The 18,733-nt window shown below is 35.9% G+C and overlaps 1 protein-coding gene across 1 annotated transcript; it reads right to left on the reverse strand.

The window, feature by feature from the left end:
- Window positions 1-387: 387 nt before the first annotated feature.
- Window positions 388-4,317, reverse strand: LOC132188414 (putative 2-oxoglutarate-dependent dioxygenase AOP1.2). The gene is made up of 3 exons (XM_059602857.2): window positions 3,947-4,317; window positions 2,266-2,587; window positions 388-636 (listed from the first exon to the last, which is right to left on the reverse strand). The coding sequence occupies exons 1-3, from the start codon at window positions 4,315-4,317 to the stop codon at window positions 388-390; spliced, it is 942 nt and encodes a 313-aa protein (XP_059458840.1).
- Between the last annotated feature and the right edge of the window lie 14,416 nt (window positions 4,318-18,733).

Below are 18,733 nucleotides of genomic sequence, written 5' to 3' on the forward strand. Positions count from 1 at the left end.
ACCCATAAGTTCTTTGTGTTCATTATCTCTCTTGCTTCCGCTCAATATTCTCATATCATCTTTATTTCAATATGGTATCAAAGCTATTTCTACTTGGTATCAGAGCTATTCAACAATGTCGATCCGATTTCGCTCTTATGGGCCGAGGGCTTTACAACAAGACTTTTGTGCCATGACAAGAGACCTAAGATTAAGTTCTTTGGTACTGATCTTCTGGTCATGAAAGGAAAAGAGAAAAGATTGATTAATTACAAAGAAAGACTAGAATATATATAGTAATTAATGACACTTACTTAAAGACTAGTACTTTATTTAAAAGGTTAATTACCAAGGAAATACAAGTTGCCAATCGATTTATTATCACTTCACAGTTCACAGCCAAATATCTCATGCACCACAATAAGCCCTTAAAGCAGACTCAGCTCTTTGGCCAGCCTCGGTGTAGTAGAAGGCTAGGAACTCAACATGATCAAAAGGCTTAAATAGCAAAGGGTGCTCGTCATCAACCAACTCCTCCGGGGCTTTTATAATGTATCCTGCTCTGGGGATTGAAAACAATCCGGCTGAGTACCTTGCCTTGTTTCCCCTCATCATGACGCGATGATGTGGAGAGTGCAATCTACCATTGGCCCATGCCTGCAAAATCAATCACAAGTCTTTGATTAGCTAGTGTTGAGTTGATTGTTCTCAATCAATTATTCAATTTTGTTCTTTAGGTGCATGAGAAGAACATTGAAATTCAAGGCCCATAACATCTTAATTGAACTTTTAATTCAAGATAGACTTTGTTAGTCGAATTTGAGCTTCAATACCAGCCATATATGTATATGTGTGTGTGTGAGAGAGAGAAATGCTATATATATATATTGGGTATACACGTGTGTGTGTGTGTGTGAGAGAGAAATGCGATATATATATTGGGTATACATGTGTAACTTAAATTACAAATCCACCCTAAATAAAATTAACGGAGGGGTGGCGGTTGGCCTCTCTCCTCACAGATGATAGACCATGCACGACCAATCCAAATCTCTTGACTACACTAGATGAGGGTGGCCGCCCCTCACTTGTAAGGCCAAGGAATTGCCGCTCCTCACACGAGAGGTGGTCATCCCTTGGCTGCCCTTACATGGGGTGGCCAAGGGATTGCCACTCCTCACAAGAGAGGTGCGAGCACTCCTTGGCCGTCTTTAAAGGAGTGGGGTGATATAACACCCCGCCTTGAAAAATATGTTATTGTTCATTTTTGGCTAAGTCCGTACAATTTTATTATTGGACTTACCCTAAAAGGCCTTATACTATTTAGAAAGAGCATATTTCATATAAATATATCATCTTTTTCACACCCATGCAATTTTGGACGTCACAGGTGGGCTCTAGGGAAGTCGCCACCCATTCTTTATTTGTTTTTAATTTAATTTTGGGGAAACTTTACAAAATTTTCTTAACTTTCACGCTTTTTAAAAGTATTCCTCAAAATTCAAAAACTCACAATTAAGGGTATCGAACTTTCAATTTCTTTTAATTACCCATTTCTGTTATAATTTTTCTTTAAATCTTGTCGAAATTCTCAAACTACTCTTATTTTTATTCATGGGCTTATTTTTTTATATATAAAAAAACATGTTTGCAATATATTTACAGCATCTTTGCAATTTTTTTTAAAAGACAAATTGGGTATTTTGGGCATTTTGACAAAAATTAAAGGTAAATCCTAACGGACGGGGGCAATTGAAAGAAATTGAAAATTTGATACCCTTAATTGAGAGTTTAAACTTTGAAGGGATAGTGTCAAAACAAATTGAAATTGAGGAGAGTTTTGTGAAGTTTCCCCTTTAATTTTTCAATTTATGATATTTGTTTAATTTAGATTAGAATGTCAATTGTCAACATATCTTTAGTTCTGATGTGTCTAAGTAACCACGTTGCATTAAGTACTTCCATTTTTTTTTTTTTTTTTAACATGTCCGCATAAGAAGGGAGAGAGGAATTCGAACTAGTGACCTCAATTTCATGAGGCGTGGTCCTAGCTGATTGAGCTATATCTTGGAAACATTAAAACGCTAATAAAGGTACCATTTTTATACAGAAGTAAACCACATGGATCTATTCTATAAGATTCAAATCAGAGAGAGAGAGAGAGAGAGAGAGAGAGAGTGATTCGATAAAAACAAAACCATAGCCGCAAGTATTGATTTTGCAATTTTTTTCCATACTCTTTTTTCTTTTTTATATGTATATGCAGAGAAAGAAAAAGCCACTTACCAGCAGAGAATCTCCAATCATGACAATGAAAGTGTGTGGGGAGGGTTTGACATTGATCCATTCACCATCTTTAGTCTTCACCTCTAACCCATCGACTTGATTTTGACACAAAATGGTAACTATGTTTTTATCTGTGTGCGCGCTTAGGCCAAGCTTGGTGTCGGTCGTTTCAGGACCCTTGTATTTCATGACCCGAAGAAGATAGTTGGTTGACCCGATATGCTCATCCAAGTATTTCTCCACACCCAAGCTCTCCACAACCATCCTCCGGACTACTTTATCCAATTCCGAAAGTTGCTCTGTGAATGAGTGTATGGCATTGCTGCCCAAAATACAAAGATTCATTGAGAGAAACAGAGGAAAAATGAGTTTTTCAGTAGAAGATCATGCAAGTTGTTTATTTATATTTATATTTCTTTTAATACAGAGGAAAAATGAGTTTTCCAGTGTAGTAGATCATGCAAGTTGTTTATTTATATTTCTTTTAGTTATGTTCCTCAAGGGCAACAATGCATAGGTGATATACCAGGAGAATAAAGCACTACAAAAAAATAAAAAATAAAAAATAAAAAAACAAAAACCTCATTTACTACTTACCAGCGACAAGTGGTAATTTAAGATGACAAAGATTACGACTTTGAACCTTGTTTCAATCATTTACCGATTTTAATTAAATTTTTCACTTGTTGGGCATCACCTCTTAAAAGTGAGTTTAAACCCACACGTGAGGGGGGGTTACTAAATACTTAACCTTACAAAGGCCCCCCTAAATTTCCAATCGTTTTGAAAAAATTCAAAGTTCAAAAGCTCTCAATTTCATCCCTAGAACTTCTAATTTGATGCAATCTACCCCTCAATTAGGATTTAGCGTTAAATCCTAAAGGAAGCTATGAAAAATACCAAAATACCCTCAACTTTTTTGTTTCTTTTTTTTTTAAAAAAAAAAAAAATTATGAAATTAAGGGTAAATTTGAAATTTTATGAAAGTTTAAGGGGGTATAAAGGTCATTTTATTCATTTTAACATATGTTTAAAGCCAAACCCTAACGGATGTGGGTGGATTGTATCAAATTAAAAGTTCAAGTAGTGAAATTGAGAGTTTTTGAATTTTGGGAGGTCTTCTCAAATGCCTTTGTGAAGTTTTCCCTAGTATTTAGGGTGCGTTTAGGATTTCGATTTCAGGAGAATAATCTGCATTTTTAAAAGATATTGTTAAACATAAAACATTTGGCATTGAGATTGAATAAGTACTTAATCTAAAATAGGAAAAAATATATATATACAATTTCTATAAGCAGGTTATATGGTACTTATTTGAAAAAGCGTGAATTTAAACAAAAATCATGATTTTCCATAACAAATGTTCGATAAAAAAAGTATTTTTTAACATGTACCAAGCGGTTTTGCGATTTTAAAAAGTAGCAATTTCAAAAATACAATTTTTAAAATCGTACTTATTGAAACTGCAATCCCAAATGGACCCTTATTAAATGATCTACTTCACCAAATTAAGAAATAAAAAATTTATGGAATAATATTCTATAGCATAGCAAATCATATTTTATGAAGAAACCCATTGAAAAATATGGTTTAAGAATATTGATATTCTTTGGTAGCTAATTAATTAAGAAATTTACCACCACTTTTATTTATGAGTAGAGGAAAGAAAGTTGACATATACCAAAAGCTTGGGTTTCCTTGAGGCCACAAGATGTTTGTCTGGCTCTCAACCTTGTCAGAGATGTCTGCATCATCAACAGCCATGCTCTCATATAGAGGCACCATAGGGTACTGCCCTACATACCCATGAAAGGGCTTCTTAGAAACGTTCCTTAGCTTTGTTTGTAAAGGGAGGTCAAAAAGCTCTTCAATTGCACCCAACATGGAATTTCGAAGCTCCAACGGAACTTTGTTGAAGAAAGCCTCGAAGCAACCATACTCTACGAGTGCCTCCCACACTTGGGCTTTCAACGAGTCCCATTCGGGAGTGCCTGGTTCCCCCGAGTAGGAGAAATCAATCACAGGAAGTTTAAGAGCGGATTCAGAACCCATTTTCTAGCTTTTTCTCTTGAGTAAATATGGAAGATATGTGTGTTGCTTTGTTGTGGTTTACTTCAGCTTTGGGTGCTTTGGCCTATTTATAATACAGTTTGATCATTTGATATTGGATACTTTGGGGGTTGCATAAAAACAATGACTCTTTCTTGAGTCCGCTCAATTAGAGCACACTTGGTATTGTTTTTGAGAAACAGAGTTTTTAAGTTAAAAAAAACTTTTTTTCGGAAAAAGGTTCATTTTTAAATTTTTGTCAAAAATGTGTTTTTGCCAATTTTAGACTTTTTGGACCCTTAAAAATGATTTCAAATTTTTTTACCAAATAAGTTTTTTAAGTGTTAAGCGTACTTTTAGTCCCCTCAAACACACACCCAAGGTCCCAAACAGTCCTTTAATGTGATGTGACTTTTAAAATTACCAATAAATCAAAATTCAATGATAATTTTGAAAGTCACGTCAAATTTTGGGGGATTCAAAGAAGACTCTAATCTTCTTTATAGCATTACTTAAAAACGAATCGCATCATAACACAATTATGCGGAAGGAGCAATTTGGATACTAGGACATACACTAAATATTGATTTGATCAAGTTTACATCTTAGAGAGTAATTTGATAAAAGATTATAAACCATAAGAATCTTTATACTAATTTTTCCATTGGTTTTCAATAGCCTATTTGTGATTAGGTTATAGAGCTTAAAAAGTATTTTTAGCAGTTCAAAAACTTCACCAAACAAAAGGCATGTATGTTAGGTAAAAGATTTAAAAGTACCTCTTTAACTTTTTCACTTTAAAATTGCAAAAAACTCAAGCTTTTCTTCCCAACAGCCCATTTTGGATTTAAATACCATACTTTCTAACGCAATCCAAAGCATACTCTAAGTGTTATAAGTACACTTGTCAATATTATATTTCACATTGAGAAAATATAAAAAAAAATAGTAATTAATATACTTAAGTGGAGCCGAAGCCAGTAACTTAAGTTTATGAGTTAGTGTAGTATTCATTAGTGTATATTGATGTACTCTTTTATTGACTCCTTAACCGTTTTTCTCTCTAACAATTGATATCAAAGCCATAGTTAGCTTTCGGTACGAGTGTCTTGCGTGTCTTGTTTGGAGTTGAGAAAGTACAAAAAAAAAAATTACAGTATTTAAATATACTTAGATTCAAGCCTATAAACTTAGACTTTTAGACTACAATAATGTTTATATATATATATATATATATAAGTTCCATTTTACAGATAAAATTCATGCAAATGTCATCTAGAATTTTTAAAAATGCTCAGATCTATAATCTAATGTGATTGCTTTGTCACATATATCAATGCATACAATATGCTACATGCTACATTAGTATTACTACAAATAAGTCACATCAAATTATAATAGTCGAATTGGGAAAAATAAAATAAAATAAGCATTTGATAATTCGATGAAGTCCCTTCATTATTTCGATTTTGAAAAAAATTGCTTCAATCGGGTAGGATCGTCATGGATGACAACCTGTCACAACCACATTTAAATTTCCAAAAAACATGGAAATTAAATATTTAATAAGGATTCTCTACAATTGGTGGTTCTCAAATTATAAAATTTAGGTTGTTTTTAAACATCGATAATTGATACTATTCATTTCATTTGAAATTGAGTGACATTTATTCCCAATGCATGATAGGGTGCTACCATGTTGTACTTGGAGCAATGGAGCATGTTTGAGATTGTCATTAAGATTGTATTTAAGAAATAGAACTTTTAAGTCAAAAAACTCTTTTTAGCAAAGTTTTTAAGTTTTTGCGCTATTTTTTAGCTTTTTGTACCTTTAAAAGTGCTTTCAAATTTTTTTTTACCAAATAGGTACTTTTTTCTTCAAACGGACTTTTTGAGTATTAAACGCACTTTTAGGCCCATCAAACGTACAGCCAAACAGACCTTTAATGGTCCGAGTTAAGAACAAGATTGTCGATGGAAATTTCAAAAAATAATTCAGTCTATTAAAGTTGGTGTATCTAACGGTATGTATTATTTTAAATTGTTTAAATTTTTTAAAATGTGGTAATATTTACTTCATATATATATATATATATATATATATATATGGCTAGACTCTAACCATAAATAAATTTAAAACTGAGAGGATCATATATATTCTGCCGATTTGCATCAAACAAATGATTTTTTTATTGTTGTTATAATTATCTTTGAGATTCATGTCTCAATAATGCCTAGAGCAGGACCACTAAGCCCTCAGTAATCACCAAGACAACATTGTGATTGAATGGCGTAGATTTAATAATATATATATATATATATATATATATTTTTTTTTTCTGAACAATAATAATAGATATAATATAAACCTTATCAGGACCACTAAGCCCTTAGTGATCCCCATGACAACAATGTGATCGAATGGCGTAGATTTAATAGTAGATAATTGTTTTTTCCTGTGCAATAATAGATGATATAAACCTTATATTTTATAAGCCGTACTACTAATAATAAACTAATAATAATAAAAAATAACAATTTAAAATGCATGTCGTACAATAATTACAGCTCATTTGTTGATTGCCAATGATCACACGAGTCAATGGGAAAATGTTAATCTTGGTAATAAGGCCATTCAAGAAAATATAGTTTAAAAAGAAAGAAAGAAATAAATCAATAAAAGTTAGAGAAATGTTGTGGTGTAGTAGATGGAGTATGGAAAGCTCCTATGTTAATCTTGATCAATAATATAATAAAAATCAGATAAAAACTACTTAAAATTTCAAGTTTGTTGAATCTTGTTCGAACTTGATTGGAACTTGTTCGAACGAGAAGGAATCTCCAAGTGTTAGTGTTGCACGCGCATGAGGAAAACTAACTTGTTGGAGTTACGAAGATATTATAATTTAAGTATGTAAAGATATGAAAGTTATGTTAAGAAAATTTAATTTACTTGAGTACATGCTTCACAAGCATATAGTCTCTCGTCTTTCTAAGATATTTGAGTATATGCTTGACCGTAACCTCAATTAGTGGTGCAGGATTTGATTCATATATATATATATGCTAACCATGCACATTGCAAAACATATGTCTCATTTATTACAAAGCATAGCATACATGAGGCTTCCCTATACTGAAGCATAAGGAACAATACTCATTTTCTCTTTAGCTTGAATTGTTGTAAGACACTACTCCTTAAAAAGAGATACTCCATACCTAAAGGGAATAATTCCTTCTTACATTCTACCATGCTAAATTTAGACAAGATTTTGTTTATGTATGCAGTTTGAGATAAGCCTATCATCCTATTCTTAGGATCTTGCGAAAGTTTGATCCCTACGATGTAGTTTGCTTTCCCAAAGTCTTTCATATCAAATTAGTTAGACAATCAAATCATCACGGTTAACGATTGTTAATTCTTGTGTTGGCTTAATTCAATTCTAAAATACAGAAGTTACTGTTCACGAACTCAAACACTAATATAGAATGCTCAGAATCCAATCTCCACCGTTCATAATGTAGATTCATGGGTTATGAACGTTCCTGCAAAATATCAGCTCAATCGGACGACAAACGCTCATCAATCAGAGCTGTTGATTAGGGCTGGACAGCATTTCCAGAATGCTGTTTCACCCATTGCATGCCTTGTCCGGACAGGCCTTCCCTAGGTCCGGACCGCATTTTCAGAAACTCTGTTTCTGCTCCTCAAGGCCCTATCCGAACAGCCCATTAACCCGTCCGGATACCCCGTAAGTTTTAGGCCTAAAAACGTGATTTTAAGTAGGTTAAGTCTAGGGTTTTGTCGTGGGTATATATACATCATTATAGAAGAGAGAAGCACAAATTTTCACCCCCAGAGAGTTCGTTGGAGGCTGTGCTAGGAGAGATCATATGTAGTGAGCGTTAAATTGAATCTCTTAGAGTTTTAGTTATTCATTTGATAAATCTACGGCTGAGAAGTCTATCGGAAGAGTCCGGTAAAGGAGAATTACGTTGAAGAAGATTGTGAGCAAGCAGACGACTTGTAGGCTTGTCGATCTTACAGAGCCAAGGTCTTGCAATTGGTTGTAAGTGTTCCTAGTGTCCGTAATCTCTGGATAATCTTTTGATAGTGATTTCTTGGGATTGGCTGCCCCGAAGAGGTTTGACTTTTAGATCGTTTTCTAAAAGGTTTCCTCTTCGTAACTGATAAGTGCTAAAATATTAATATTTTCAGCCCTTAACTTGCATGTTTTATTCCTTTGGTTTTACTTAATTAGGCCATTTTAATTTCTTATTGTGTTTTTTATGTTTTTACAGGCTTTTGGAAGAAAATGAAGTAAAACTGGATCATTTGGGCTCAAAGAAGGAAGATGGGAAAAATTGGAACTCCCTGACACTGCAATCGAGCGCAGTACTCGAGAGGACATAGCACAACGCAAGCCAGGAACGATCGAGCGCATGCCAGAAGAAGGATCAATCGCAGACTTGCGATCGAGCGCACACGGGCTGCGATCCAGTGCACCCGTGCGTAGGAGACAAACCAAGGTGGCGGCTAAGATGTCCCTATTTCCATATTAGGGTTTTCAAACTCCCAATTGTAATAGGATTAAAACCCTACGAAATCCCTAGGGTTTACTACTTTTTCAAGGACTTCTAAAGCCTATAAATAGACTCTTAAGCCTTTAGAATAGAGAGGTTTTAAGAATGAGAGAATAGGAGCTCGTCAAGTTCAAGTCTTGGGTTTATTCTTTTCCTTTCTTTTCTTTTATTTTATGAAGATGTTTAACATCAACTTTATGTGTAGCTAACTTAATTAGTAGGGCTTGATTGAAGCCCTAGTTATGTTTTGTTAATATTTCAATACTGGTGCCTTTGTGATGATCTTGTTGTGCTATTTAACTTGATTAATACCTATTTGTATGAATTCCTCATATGTGTGTGCTTGATCAACATATGCATGTGGTATGGACTAGTTAGTTAAATCAATTTGGATGGCCGAGTTCTGGGTTTAACATAAGTAACAAAAGAAATCCACGTCGGGTTCTTGGGATAATCAACATAGGGAACCGGGAGTATATGCCATGCCCTAGGCCTCGTGTGTTTGTCGATTTCCATAGAACGTATGCTTTCCTAAAGAACAACTTAGTATAAATCATGCTAAATCCCTTAGGAATGAAAAGAGTTAGAGTAGATGCCATGCCTAAGTTGTTGCTTAGGAAAATCTATAGCTTTAGGAGTAGACGCCATGCCCTAAGGTTGACAAACATTAGATATGCATAACCTGATCAAAGCATTGGCATATTGTTATATTAGCTAAATATAATTAGTGGTGAATATCAAAGCCCTACCCTTTATTATCATCACTTAAAAAAAAATCAATCTTTGTTTTGCTTTTGCTTAAGGAATCTACTTTTAAGCATAAATTCAGCAATACTCGTGGGAATGATCCTGCACTTGCATCATATACTACTATGCTGACCTTGTGCACTTGCAAGTAAAACGTATAAATTCTTATCTATTAATTTAGGTAATATTTTGCACATCAAGTTTTTTGCGCCGTTGCCGGGGATTGTGGCGAATTTTGTTTAAATTTATCTTCCTTTAAGTTTTGTTATTTTAATTTTCAATTTTTAATTTAGTATTAGCAAAAATAAAAACAAAAAAAAAAAATTTTAAAAGAATTTCTTGCTTTCCCTAACTTTTTTTGTTTCTGTTTCAGGTTGCGGCATTCTATGAGTGCGATCAATCGTCAGCCAAGTGCGATCGAGCGCACTGCGATCGAACGCACAGACCTACGATCAAGCTCAGTTCCAAGGAGCTTTCGGACCAGGTAGTACTGAAGCTGCCTAACTGAAGAAGTAATCAAGTTCATGCAAGGTCGTCAATCTCAAGCCTCAACCATTTTTCCCCTCGATCCTGAAATTGAGCGGACAATTCGACAACGACCTAGAGACAAAGAAGGAGAAGAAGAAGTTGAAATGGAAGATTTGCAAGAAAATCCAATTGGGCCAAGAACCCTAGAAGCAAATCCACCACGAGTGAGGAGACCAATGAAGCAAGCATACATGCGAACAAACCTCCATCAACCCTTATGCATAGCATATCAACCGGAGGTGGACAGCAGCTATTATATCTCTCCCCAAATTCTCAATGCATTGACTCACTTCAGAGGCACAACCACTGAGGATCCCAACTTGCATCTTAAGGAATTCTTTGACTTATGCAAGCTGCAGCATGTTCAAGGCCTAACTCTAGAGAGACTCAGGTTAGTCCTCTTTCCCTTTTCCTTGAAAGATAATGCTAAACTGTGGTACAATTCCTTGCCTGCAGAGTCTATTCATACTTGGGAAGAATTGACCACCAAGTTTCTGAAGAGGGTTTTCCCAGCCCAGAAGACAAAGCAACTTAAAAGGGAACTTCAAATGTTCCAACAACGAGACGGAGATTTGTTCTTTGAAGCCTGGGACCACTTCAATTCCTTACTTCTAAAGTGCCCACACCACAATATTCCTCAAGATGAGCAGGTACAAATTTTCTATGAAGGATTAGATGATACTAACAAAGGGGTAGTTGATTCAGCTTGTGGAGGAACACTTATGGAAAGGAGTAGTGAGGAAGCTGTGGAACTTTTTGAGACATTAAGTGAACACTCACAGCAATTCTGTTCAAGAGGAAGGAGAGGAGTCAAAAGCAAGGGCATGTATGAAGTGAATCTTAGTGGAGGATCAACCAATCAGTTGGCTGCAGTAGAAAAGAAATTGGATATGCTCGTCAAGGCCATGACTGTTCAGAAAATTTCACCTCTGCAACAGGACACTCCAATCCAAGTATGTGCTATTTGTGCCCATTTAGATCACACCACTGAGAAGTGTCCTTTATCCTCTTGTGCAGAACAAGAAGAGGTGAATTTTGTGGGACAAAACAATTATCCTCACAAGAACAACCCATACTCCAATACTTACAATCCAGGATGGCGTAACCATCCAAATTTCTCCTGGAGTAATAATCAAGGACAGCAGAAAGGGCCCCAACAAGCAAGTCAACCAGCTCAAGAGCCAAAGATGAACCAACTGGAGAATATGATACATAACCCGGTGACTTCACAACAGCAATTCATGGCTGATCAAAAACATGTCAATACAAAGACTGAGCAAGCCATACAAAAGCTGGAAGTGCAAATGGATCAGATGGCAAAGGAGCTGAGTGAGAGGAAGCAGGGAGAATTCCCAGCTCAAATAGTACCTAACCCAGGTAATCAATAGCAACTGAAGGTAGCTACAGTTTTAAGAGGTCCTGCTCCTACAAGAGCACTTGAGCCAAATTCTGAAGAGCTCAAGTGCAGCTCTTCACACTAGGAGCCCTACAATCACCAGTAGACGCGTTTGAGCAGGCAAGAACCTCAAGCGCATCTACTTACAATAGTGGTACTGAAGCCACTAAGAGGGCGGTAACATTTTCTCTTGTCTTTTCATCTTACTTTCTTTCCTTCACATATGTTTTGATTATCCTTGATGTTTTGACCTTTGCTTTTCTTTTGTTTGAGTTTTCAGAAAAAAAAAAAAAAAAAAAAAAAAAAAAAAAAAAAACAAGAAAACAAAACAAATTTCCAATTTGGTACTATGATCGATCGCAGGGTACCTACGATCGAGCGCAGTTACCGAAAGGCGGCTTGATACTTTCTGTTAGTGCGATCGAGCGCACTATGCCCAGGCAAGCGCACCTTTGACCGAATGCGATCGAGCGCACCTGGAGTGCGATCGAGCGCACTCGGGCAGCAGGACCTGCGACCTATTTAGGTCACTTTCTACCCATGGCCCACAACTTTCTCCCGGCCCCGTACAGACCCTTTCCAACCTCCCCACCTCCGGCACTTGTCTTCCTCCCATCTTACGCCTCATTTTCACAAATCCCTCCACACCACCACCACATAAGTCATTCTCTGGCCACCATACCACCTCCTTTCACCGAAAACCACCTCATACATCCCACTCTCACCCCCAACCCTCAATATCTCCAAACACTCATCTAACCTCCATTTTTTTTTTAATTTTTCTCACAATTGTGGGTGTTTAACCACGCACATTGCCTCTGTGTTGGAATTTTTGCGTGTTTGTAGGGAGTTTGGAACATCCTAGGCCGGAGTTGTCTTTGTGGTCAACCGGAGTGCACACTATCTGTTCGACAAAAGTCCCCAACTAAGTTCCAAATGCCTTGAATACGTGCTTCATCTTCCAGAGGGTCCAGAGCTTATGCTATTTCTTCCCCACCAGCTTTTGAAGAGCGGGAGTTGCTGTTTGAAACCACCTTCACCATAAGAGAAGATTTTCAACACAATGAGGCGACTCAATGGGCAGTCACCGAGTTTAGGCGAAGGGGCCTCAAGAAGCTCTTTAAACCGGTCACCTCTACTGTCTACCAGAAGTTGGTCGTGGAATTCTATGCCAAGCTTTCCCATGACTGTGACAACCCGGCCGCTCTCTCCTCAAAAGTACAAGGTCAAATTGTTCATGTAACGAGGGCCGACATAGCCGCCGCCTTATAGTGCAATGATGAGCATCCTCCTGAAACTGCAAATCTTGCCGAGCAACCGGCCAGATATTATGTGGCGGAGATCATTGAAGACATGTGCCAAGGGGACTATGCAGATGCCCACCACAATGCTAGCAGCAGGTCCAAGTTGCCACGAAGGTTATGGTTCGTGGACTCGGTGCTTCACCGCAATGCATTCCCCTTGGGACACAAAACTCAAAGGCATGAGCAATTCCTTCAAACTCTCTACGCCTTTCACAAGGATGCATGGTACTCCATTCCTGACATTATTTGGAACCAAATCCATAAATTTTAGAATGGAGTGCACATTGGGGGAGCAGATTCCACGCATTCATGGGGATTGCCTTTCCCCTATTCGATCACATATATTTTGCGGAAAAAGGGCATTAAGGGCATTGCAGCTGATGAGCCAGTCACCACCACTCCATTATTCGGCATTCGCCAATGGAACAAGAGCTGCTCCCATATGACCCGAGCACATCCAGAGGAAGAGGAAGAAGCAAATGAGGTCGAGCCAATGGCTGAAGATGAACCGGCAGCTGAGCCGGTAGATGAAGATGAGGAGGAGACCTCAATTGATGTTGGAGCCATCCAATACCGATCCCTTTGTGATCAAATGGACGGTCTTCGGAGGGAGCTAGCTGATCAAAGAAGGGAGGCTAGGGAAGATAAGGTTGCCATGGACAAACGCTTAGCTGCGCTAAAAGAATTGATGCAATCCATCCTAACCCGGTTACCACCACCACCTGGAGCATCTAATTCTAATTCTGGGCACCACTGAGAGGGGACCACAGTCTGGCTGAAGACGTAAAACTTAGAGCTCATGGGAGGCACCCCATAGCATATCCTTTTGTTTTATTGTTTGTTTTATTTTTTTTTGTTTCTGTTTGTTTATGTTTTGTTTTACTTTGGTTTTTTTTTTTTGTATTTCAAATCTTTTCTCACTTTTTTACATTCTATTACTGCGATTGATCGTACCTTGCGTGCGATCGAGCGCAGATTTTCATTTGGCTTTTCATCGCATTCTGTTAGTGCGATCGAACGCACCATGCGTGCGATCGAGCGCACTTGGCAGCATCCCATAGTTAGTTAGTTTTTTTTTTTTTTTTTTTTTTTTTTTTTTTTTTTTTCTGTTCAATTTTTATTTCGTTTTAGTTTTGTTCCTTTTTACTTGTTTGTGTGTTTTATTATTTTGCGGGGACAAGTGTACTTCAATTCAAGTTTGGGGGTGTGCTATGAGCCTTGCTATCCCAGACAATTTCGTCCGTATCCCGGGTAAATTCTTTCCTTTACTTAGACACATTGGGGACAATGTGTCATTTAAGTTTGGGGGTATGGGCACACATGATTGTTCACACACCTTGTACCAATTTCAAGTTATTTGTTTGTGTTTGTTTATGTTCAAAGAAAAATAAAAAAATAAAATATCAAAAAGAAAAAAATATATGCATGTTCATGTTTGTCTTAAAATTTTGGTTGATCTTAAAAATTGTGATTTGATTTCATCAGTGAGCTTAAAATTTTGAACACATGATTTGATAATTGAGTTTTTCAGTTTGGTTACTTGCTTAGGACAGTTGAGAATTCACATGTTTGATCTGATCTTACACGAGCACATTAGCACATAATTTGTGGGGTATGACATGAAAGTTTAATGTGTGTGTTTCTATGTCTTAAGTGAAACTGGATGATTTATTAGATGGATACCTTGGCATATATATATGTAAAAAAAAAAAAAAAAAAAAAAGAATCATTGATAAGCTTTTCACTAAGTAACTGGGCCTCTTTCCTTAAAGCAGTAAGTGTTCACCTCAAAAGGTGAAGAATTTTGATTTGGTTAATGTCATGGTTAGTTTGGTTTCGTAGCCTTTTTGACTCTAGTTAGTAAGTCCTAGGGGTGTCTCTTCACCTAATGCCCTAAAACCATCTAGTTTGGGAGTCATTGACTTAACACTCGTTACATGGGTCAATTAGAAAGCTTAAGGGAATCAAGCATTGCACAACCTGACGAAGAAAAAAAAAAAAAAAAAAAAAAGAAAGAGAAAAATATGTCATTGTTGTTCATTCTAATAGGAATTTCAGTGAACTTTGAGATATTGAGACATTGCACATTAGAAACAATTGGAAGCTTCATATTTATGTGCTAGTTCACTTTACCCGATCTTCAAACTTGTGATGTCTCAGCATGTCTTTTGTAAGTAATTAGATTTTAAATTCCAATTCATTGTGAAGATGGAGTTTATCTTTTTAAGCTTGTTAATGAATGAAAATCATGGTTTTGAAGTGATGCCTTAATTTTTGGAATAACATGAATTGTGCATGATGTTTGTAGGTAACATTTATGGAAAACCCTCACGAGACTCCACTAGTCCACTAGGGAAGTCCTAGGGGTTTAAAAGGCTTGTTGCATATGCTAAATACAATCGTACATCCCACGAAAGATGGATTTATCTCTTGTTTTCTGTTTTTCCATTCTTGTTTTTTGTTCTGTATTGCTAAGGGACTAGCAATATGTAAGTTTGGGGGTGTGATAAGTGCTAAAATATTCATATTTTCAGCCCTTAACTTGCATGTTTTATTCCTTTGGTTTTACCTAATTAGGCCATTTTAATTTCTTTTTTGTATTTTTTTTATGTTTTTTCAGGCTTTTGGAAGAAAATGAAATAAAACTGGATGATTTGGGCTCAAAGAAAGAAGATGAGAAAAATTGGAACTCCGACATAGCACAACGCAAGCTAGGAACGATCGAGCGCATGCTAGAAGAAAGATCGATCGCAGAGCTGCGATCGAGCGCACACGGGCTGCGATCTAGCACACCCGTGCGCAGGAGACAAACCAAGGTGGCGGCTAAGATGTCCCTATTTCCATATTAGGGTTTTCCAACTCCCAATTGTAATAGGATTAAAACCCTACGAAATCCCTAGGGTTTACTAGTTTTTCAAGGACTTCTAAAGCCTATAAATAGACTCTTAAGCCTTTAGAATAGAGAGGTTTTAAGAAGGAGAGAATAGGAGCTCGTCAAGTTCAAGTCTCCGATTTATTCTTTTCCTTTTTTTTCTTTTATTTTATGAAGATGTTTAACATCAACTTTATGTGTAGCTAATTTAATTAGTAGAGCTTGATTGAAGCCCTAATTATGTTTTGTTAATATTTCAATATTGGTGCCCTTGTAATAATCTTGTTGGGCTGGTTAACTTGATTAATACCTGTTTGCATGAATTCCTTATATGTGTGTGCTTGATCAACATATGCATGTGGTATGGACTAGTTAGTTAAATCAATTTGGATAGCCGAGCCCTGGGTTTAACATAAGTAACAAAAGAAATCCACGGCGAGTTCTTGAATTAATCAACATGGGGAACCGGGAGTATATGCCATGCCCTAGGCCTCGTGTGTTTGTCGATATCCATAGAACGTATGCTTTTCTAAGGAACAACTTAGTATAAATCATTCTAAATCCCTTAGGAATGAAAAGAGTTAGAGTAGATGCCATGCCTAACTTGTTGCTTAGGGAAATCTATAGCTTTAGGAGTAGACGACATGCCCTAAGGTTGACAAACATTAGATATGCATAACCTGATCAAAGCATTGGCATATTGTTGTATTAGCTAAATATAATTAGTGGTAGATAATCAACGCCCTAACCTTTATTATCATCACTTAAAAAAAAATTAATCTTTGTTTTGCTTTTGCTTAAGGAATCTATTTTTAAACATAAATTCAGCAATCCTCGTGGGAATGATCCTGTACTTGCACCATATACTACTATGCTGACCTTGTGCACTTGCAGGTAAAACGTACAAATTATTATCTATTAATTTAGGTAATATTTTGCACATCAGTAACCAAAATATCTGTGTCTGCCTGTTTATTGCTTTATATATTTTGGGTGATTGAATTGTTTATTACTTCATAGTATTAATTCCGCATAAATTCTGATAAACAAGTTTTTGGAGTCGGCATAGCGTTTTTCAATTGGTATCAGAGCGGGTTCACTCTATTTGAATTAAATTCCTGAGTGAGATCTATTGACTTCTGTTTGCTATGAATACTTCTCAAGGGGAATATGATCTTATAAACTCCTTCAACAATTTGTTGGAAAAATTCACTCTTTTGAGACATCAATACACAAAATTGTTTGGAGGATTTTCAAGATCTTAAACATGTGAAAGAATCTATTGTTACTAAATTGTCTGAATCACATGTTTTAATTGATTCTTTAAAATTTGAAAATCTTGTTTAAGGTTCTAAAGTTGATTTGTTAGAGAATAAATTAAAAGAGTCAGAAACTCAATTGGAAAAATTCTCTGGCAATTCCCTTGAGAATATGTTGCATACTCAGAATTCTGATTGTGATAAATCTGAGTTAAGTTTTGATTGTCATGTTGCTTTGCCTTCTAACAATGATTCTACTTTCGAGATAATATTTGTTAAATCAGAAAAAGTAGAAGACTCTTTGGTTAAAAGAAAAACTGCAAAACTGCAGCTACCTCGACCTCACAAGGTAAGAAAGTTAAGAAAATTCATATTGAACCTTGTGTATCTTAGCCTAAGTATAGAGTCATCCATCCTCCTAGGAATCTACTTCCTAAAAGGTTTATCCCTACTTGTCATCATTGTGAAAAAGTTGGTCACATTCGACCCAAATGTTTTAAATTGAAACCTCATATGCATAAAAATAAAAATTATGTTTCTAGGAGAGAACCTTTGGGGTTATGCACAATGATGATGGGAGGTTTGTCTAGATTAGACAAAATTGAAAATGTTCACGTTTCTACACCTTCTTTCAAGAAGGTTTGGGTTAGGAAGAATTATACCATTCACCCATTGAGGGGGAGTGGTAGTGATCTCACCTAAAGTTAGGTGAGTCAACAACATGCCTAGGATTGATTGTTTTGCTTATTTTTGAATATCCTAGATCGTGCTATTTTTCTTTGCTTTGCATTTTTTTTTTTTGTTTATGCATTGCATTGTTTTTGTTGTTACACTTTTTGTATGAAGAGTGTATACATGGTTGTTTTGAGATTCTTGTTTTGAAGCATATTCATAAAGGATTTTTCAATAAATTCCTTTATGTTTTTGTTGTTACCCTCTTTGTATGAAGAGTGTATACATGGTTGTTTTGAGATTCTTGTTTTGAGGCATATTCATAAAGGATTTTTCAAGAAATTCATATATCATGATCTTTGAAAAGCTTATAGATAAGATGTTGTGTGCGGACCACCAAGATTTTTGTCTACTTACTAATCAAATGTTCAGGAATGTGTAATGTCTTGTGAAGACCTAGAAGTAGTTATTAAACCAAATCATTATTTTGTAGTGGGACCTATAAGATGTGATGAAAGTTTAATCCGAAAGGACATTCATGTCTTGCCTGTTGTAATCTCAATTCAAGCATGTTGTTTTGTTTTGCATTGCATTTTTGTTTGTTTTGCATTTGTTTTCGTTCGTGTGCATTTCTTTTGTGAAAATTTTCAAAAAGACAAAAATATGTTACTTTGATTGTTTTCTTTTCTTTCTTTTGTCTTATGCACCTAGATAGTCCATTAATTTCTCATGTTACTTTTTATGGATTTAATTCCTTGCGTCTTGGATTGTTCTTAATATGCATGAGATGAAAATTTGTGTCAATGGACTTGTTTTTGTGGTTACCTAAAGCTTGAATTTATGTAGTACATTTTGCCTATGTTTTATCTCTTGTACACATTTAAGCTTAAATTGAGGTTTTGTTTCACTTTATTTGTGAGGTCTGTTAGGTAACAATATGAGGTTTTTGACTAGTTATATTCTTCAAATTGACCATATGCTAGTTGAACCTAGGGCTTAAAAATTCATGCTTTCTCTTTTGTGATAAGCATCAAAAGTTTAAGGATACTTTTTGAAA

This window comes from Corylus avellana, chromosome 6, assembly GCF_965113065.1.
Source record: "Corylus avellana chromosome 6, dhCorAvel1.hap1.2, whole genome shotgun sequence".
NCBI lineage: Eukaryota > Viridiplantae > Streptophyta > Magnoliopsida > Fagales > Betulaceae > Corylus > Corylus avellana.

What these genes read in the sequence shown, in the direction of transcription:
- LOC132188414 (XM_059602857.2), bottom strand. Translation starts at nt 4,317, where the DNA reads ATGGGTTCTGAATCCGCTCTTAAACTTCCTGTGATTGATTTCTCCTAC. An exon ending in CAAGGAAACCCAAGCTTTTG is followed by an intron (nt 2,588 to 3,946) that starts GTATATGTCAAC and finishes TATTTTGGGCAG; the next exon opens with CAATGCCATACACTCATTCA. An exon ending in TGATTGGAGATTCTCTGCTG is followed by an intron (nt 637 to 2,265) that starts GTAAGTGGCTTT and finishes TTGATTTTGCAG; the next exon opens with GCATGGGCCAATGGTAGATT.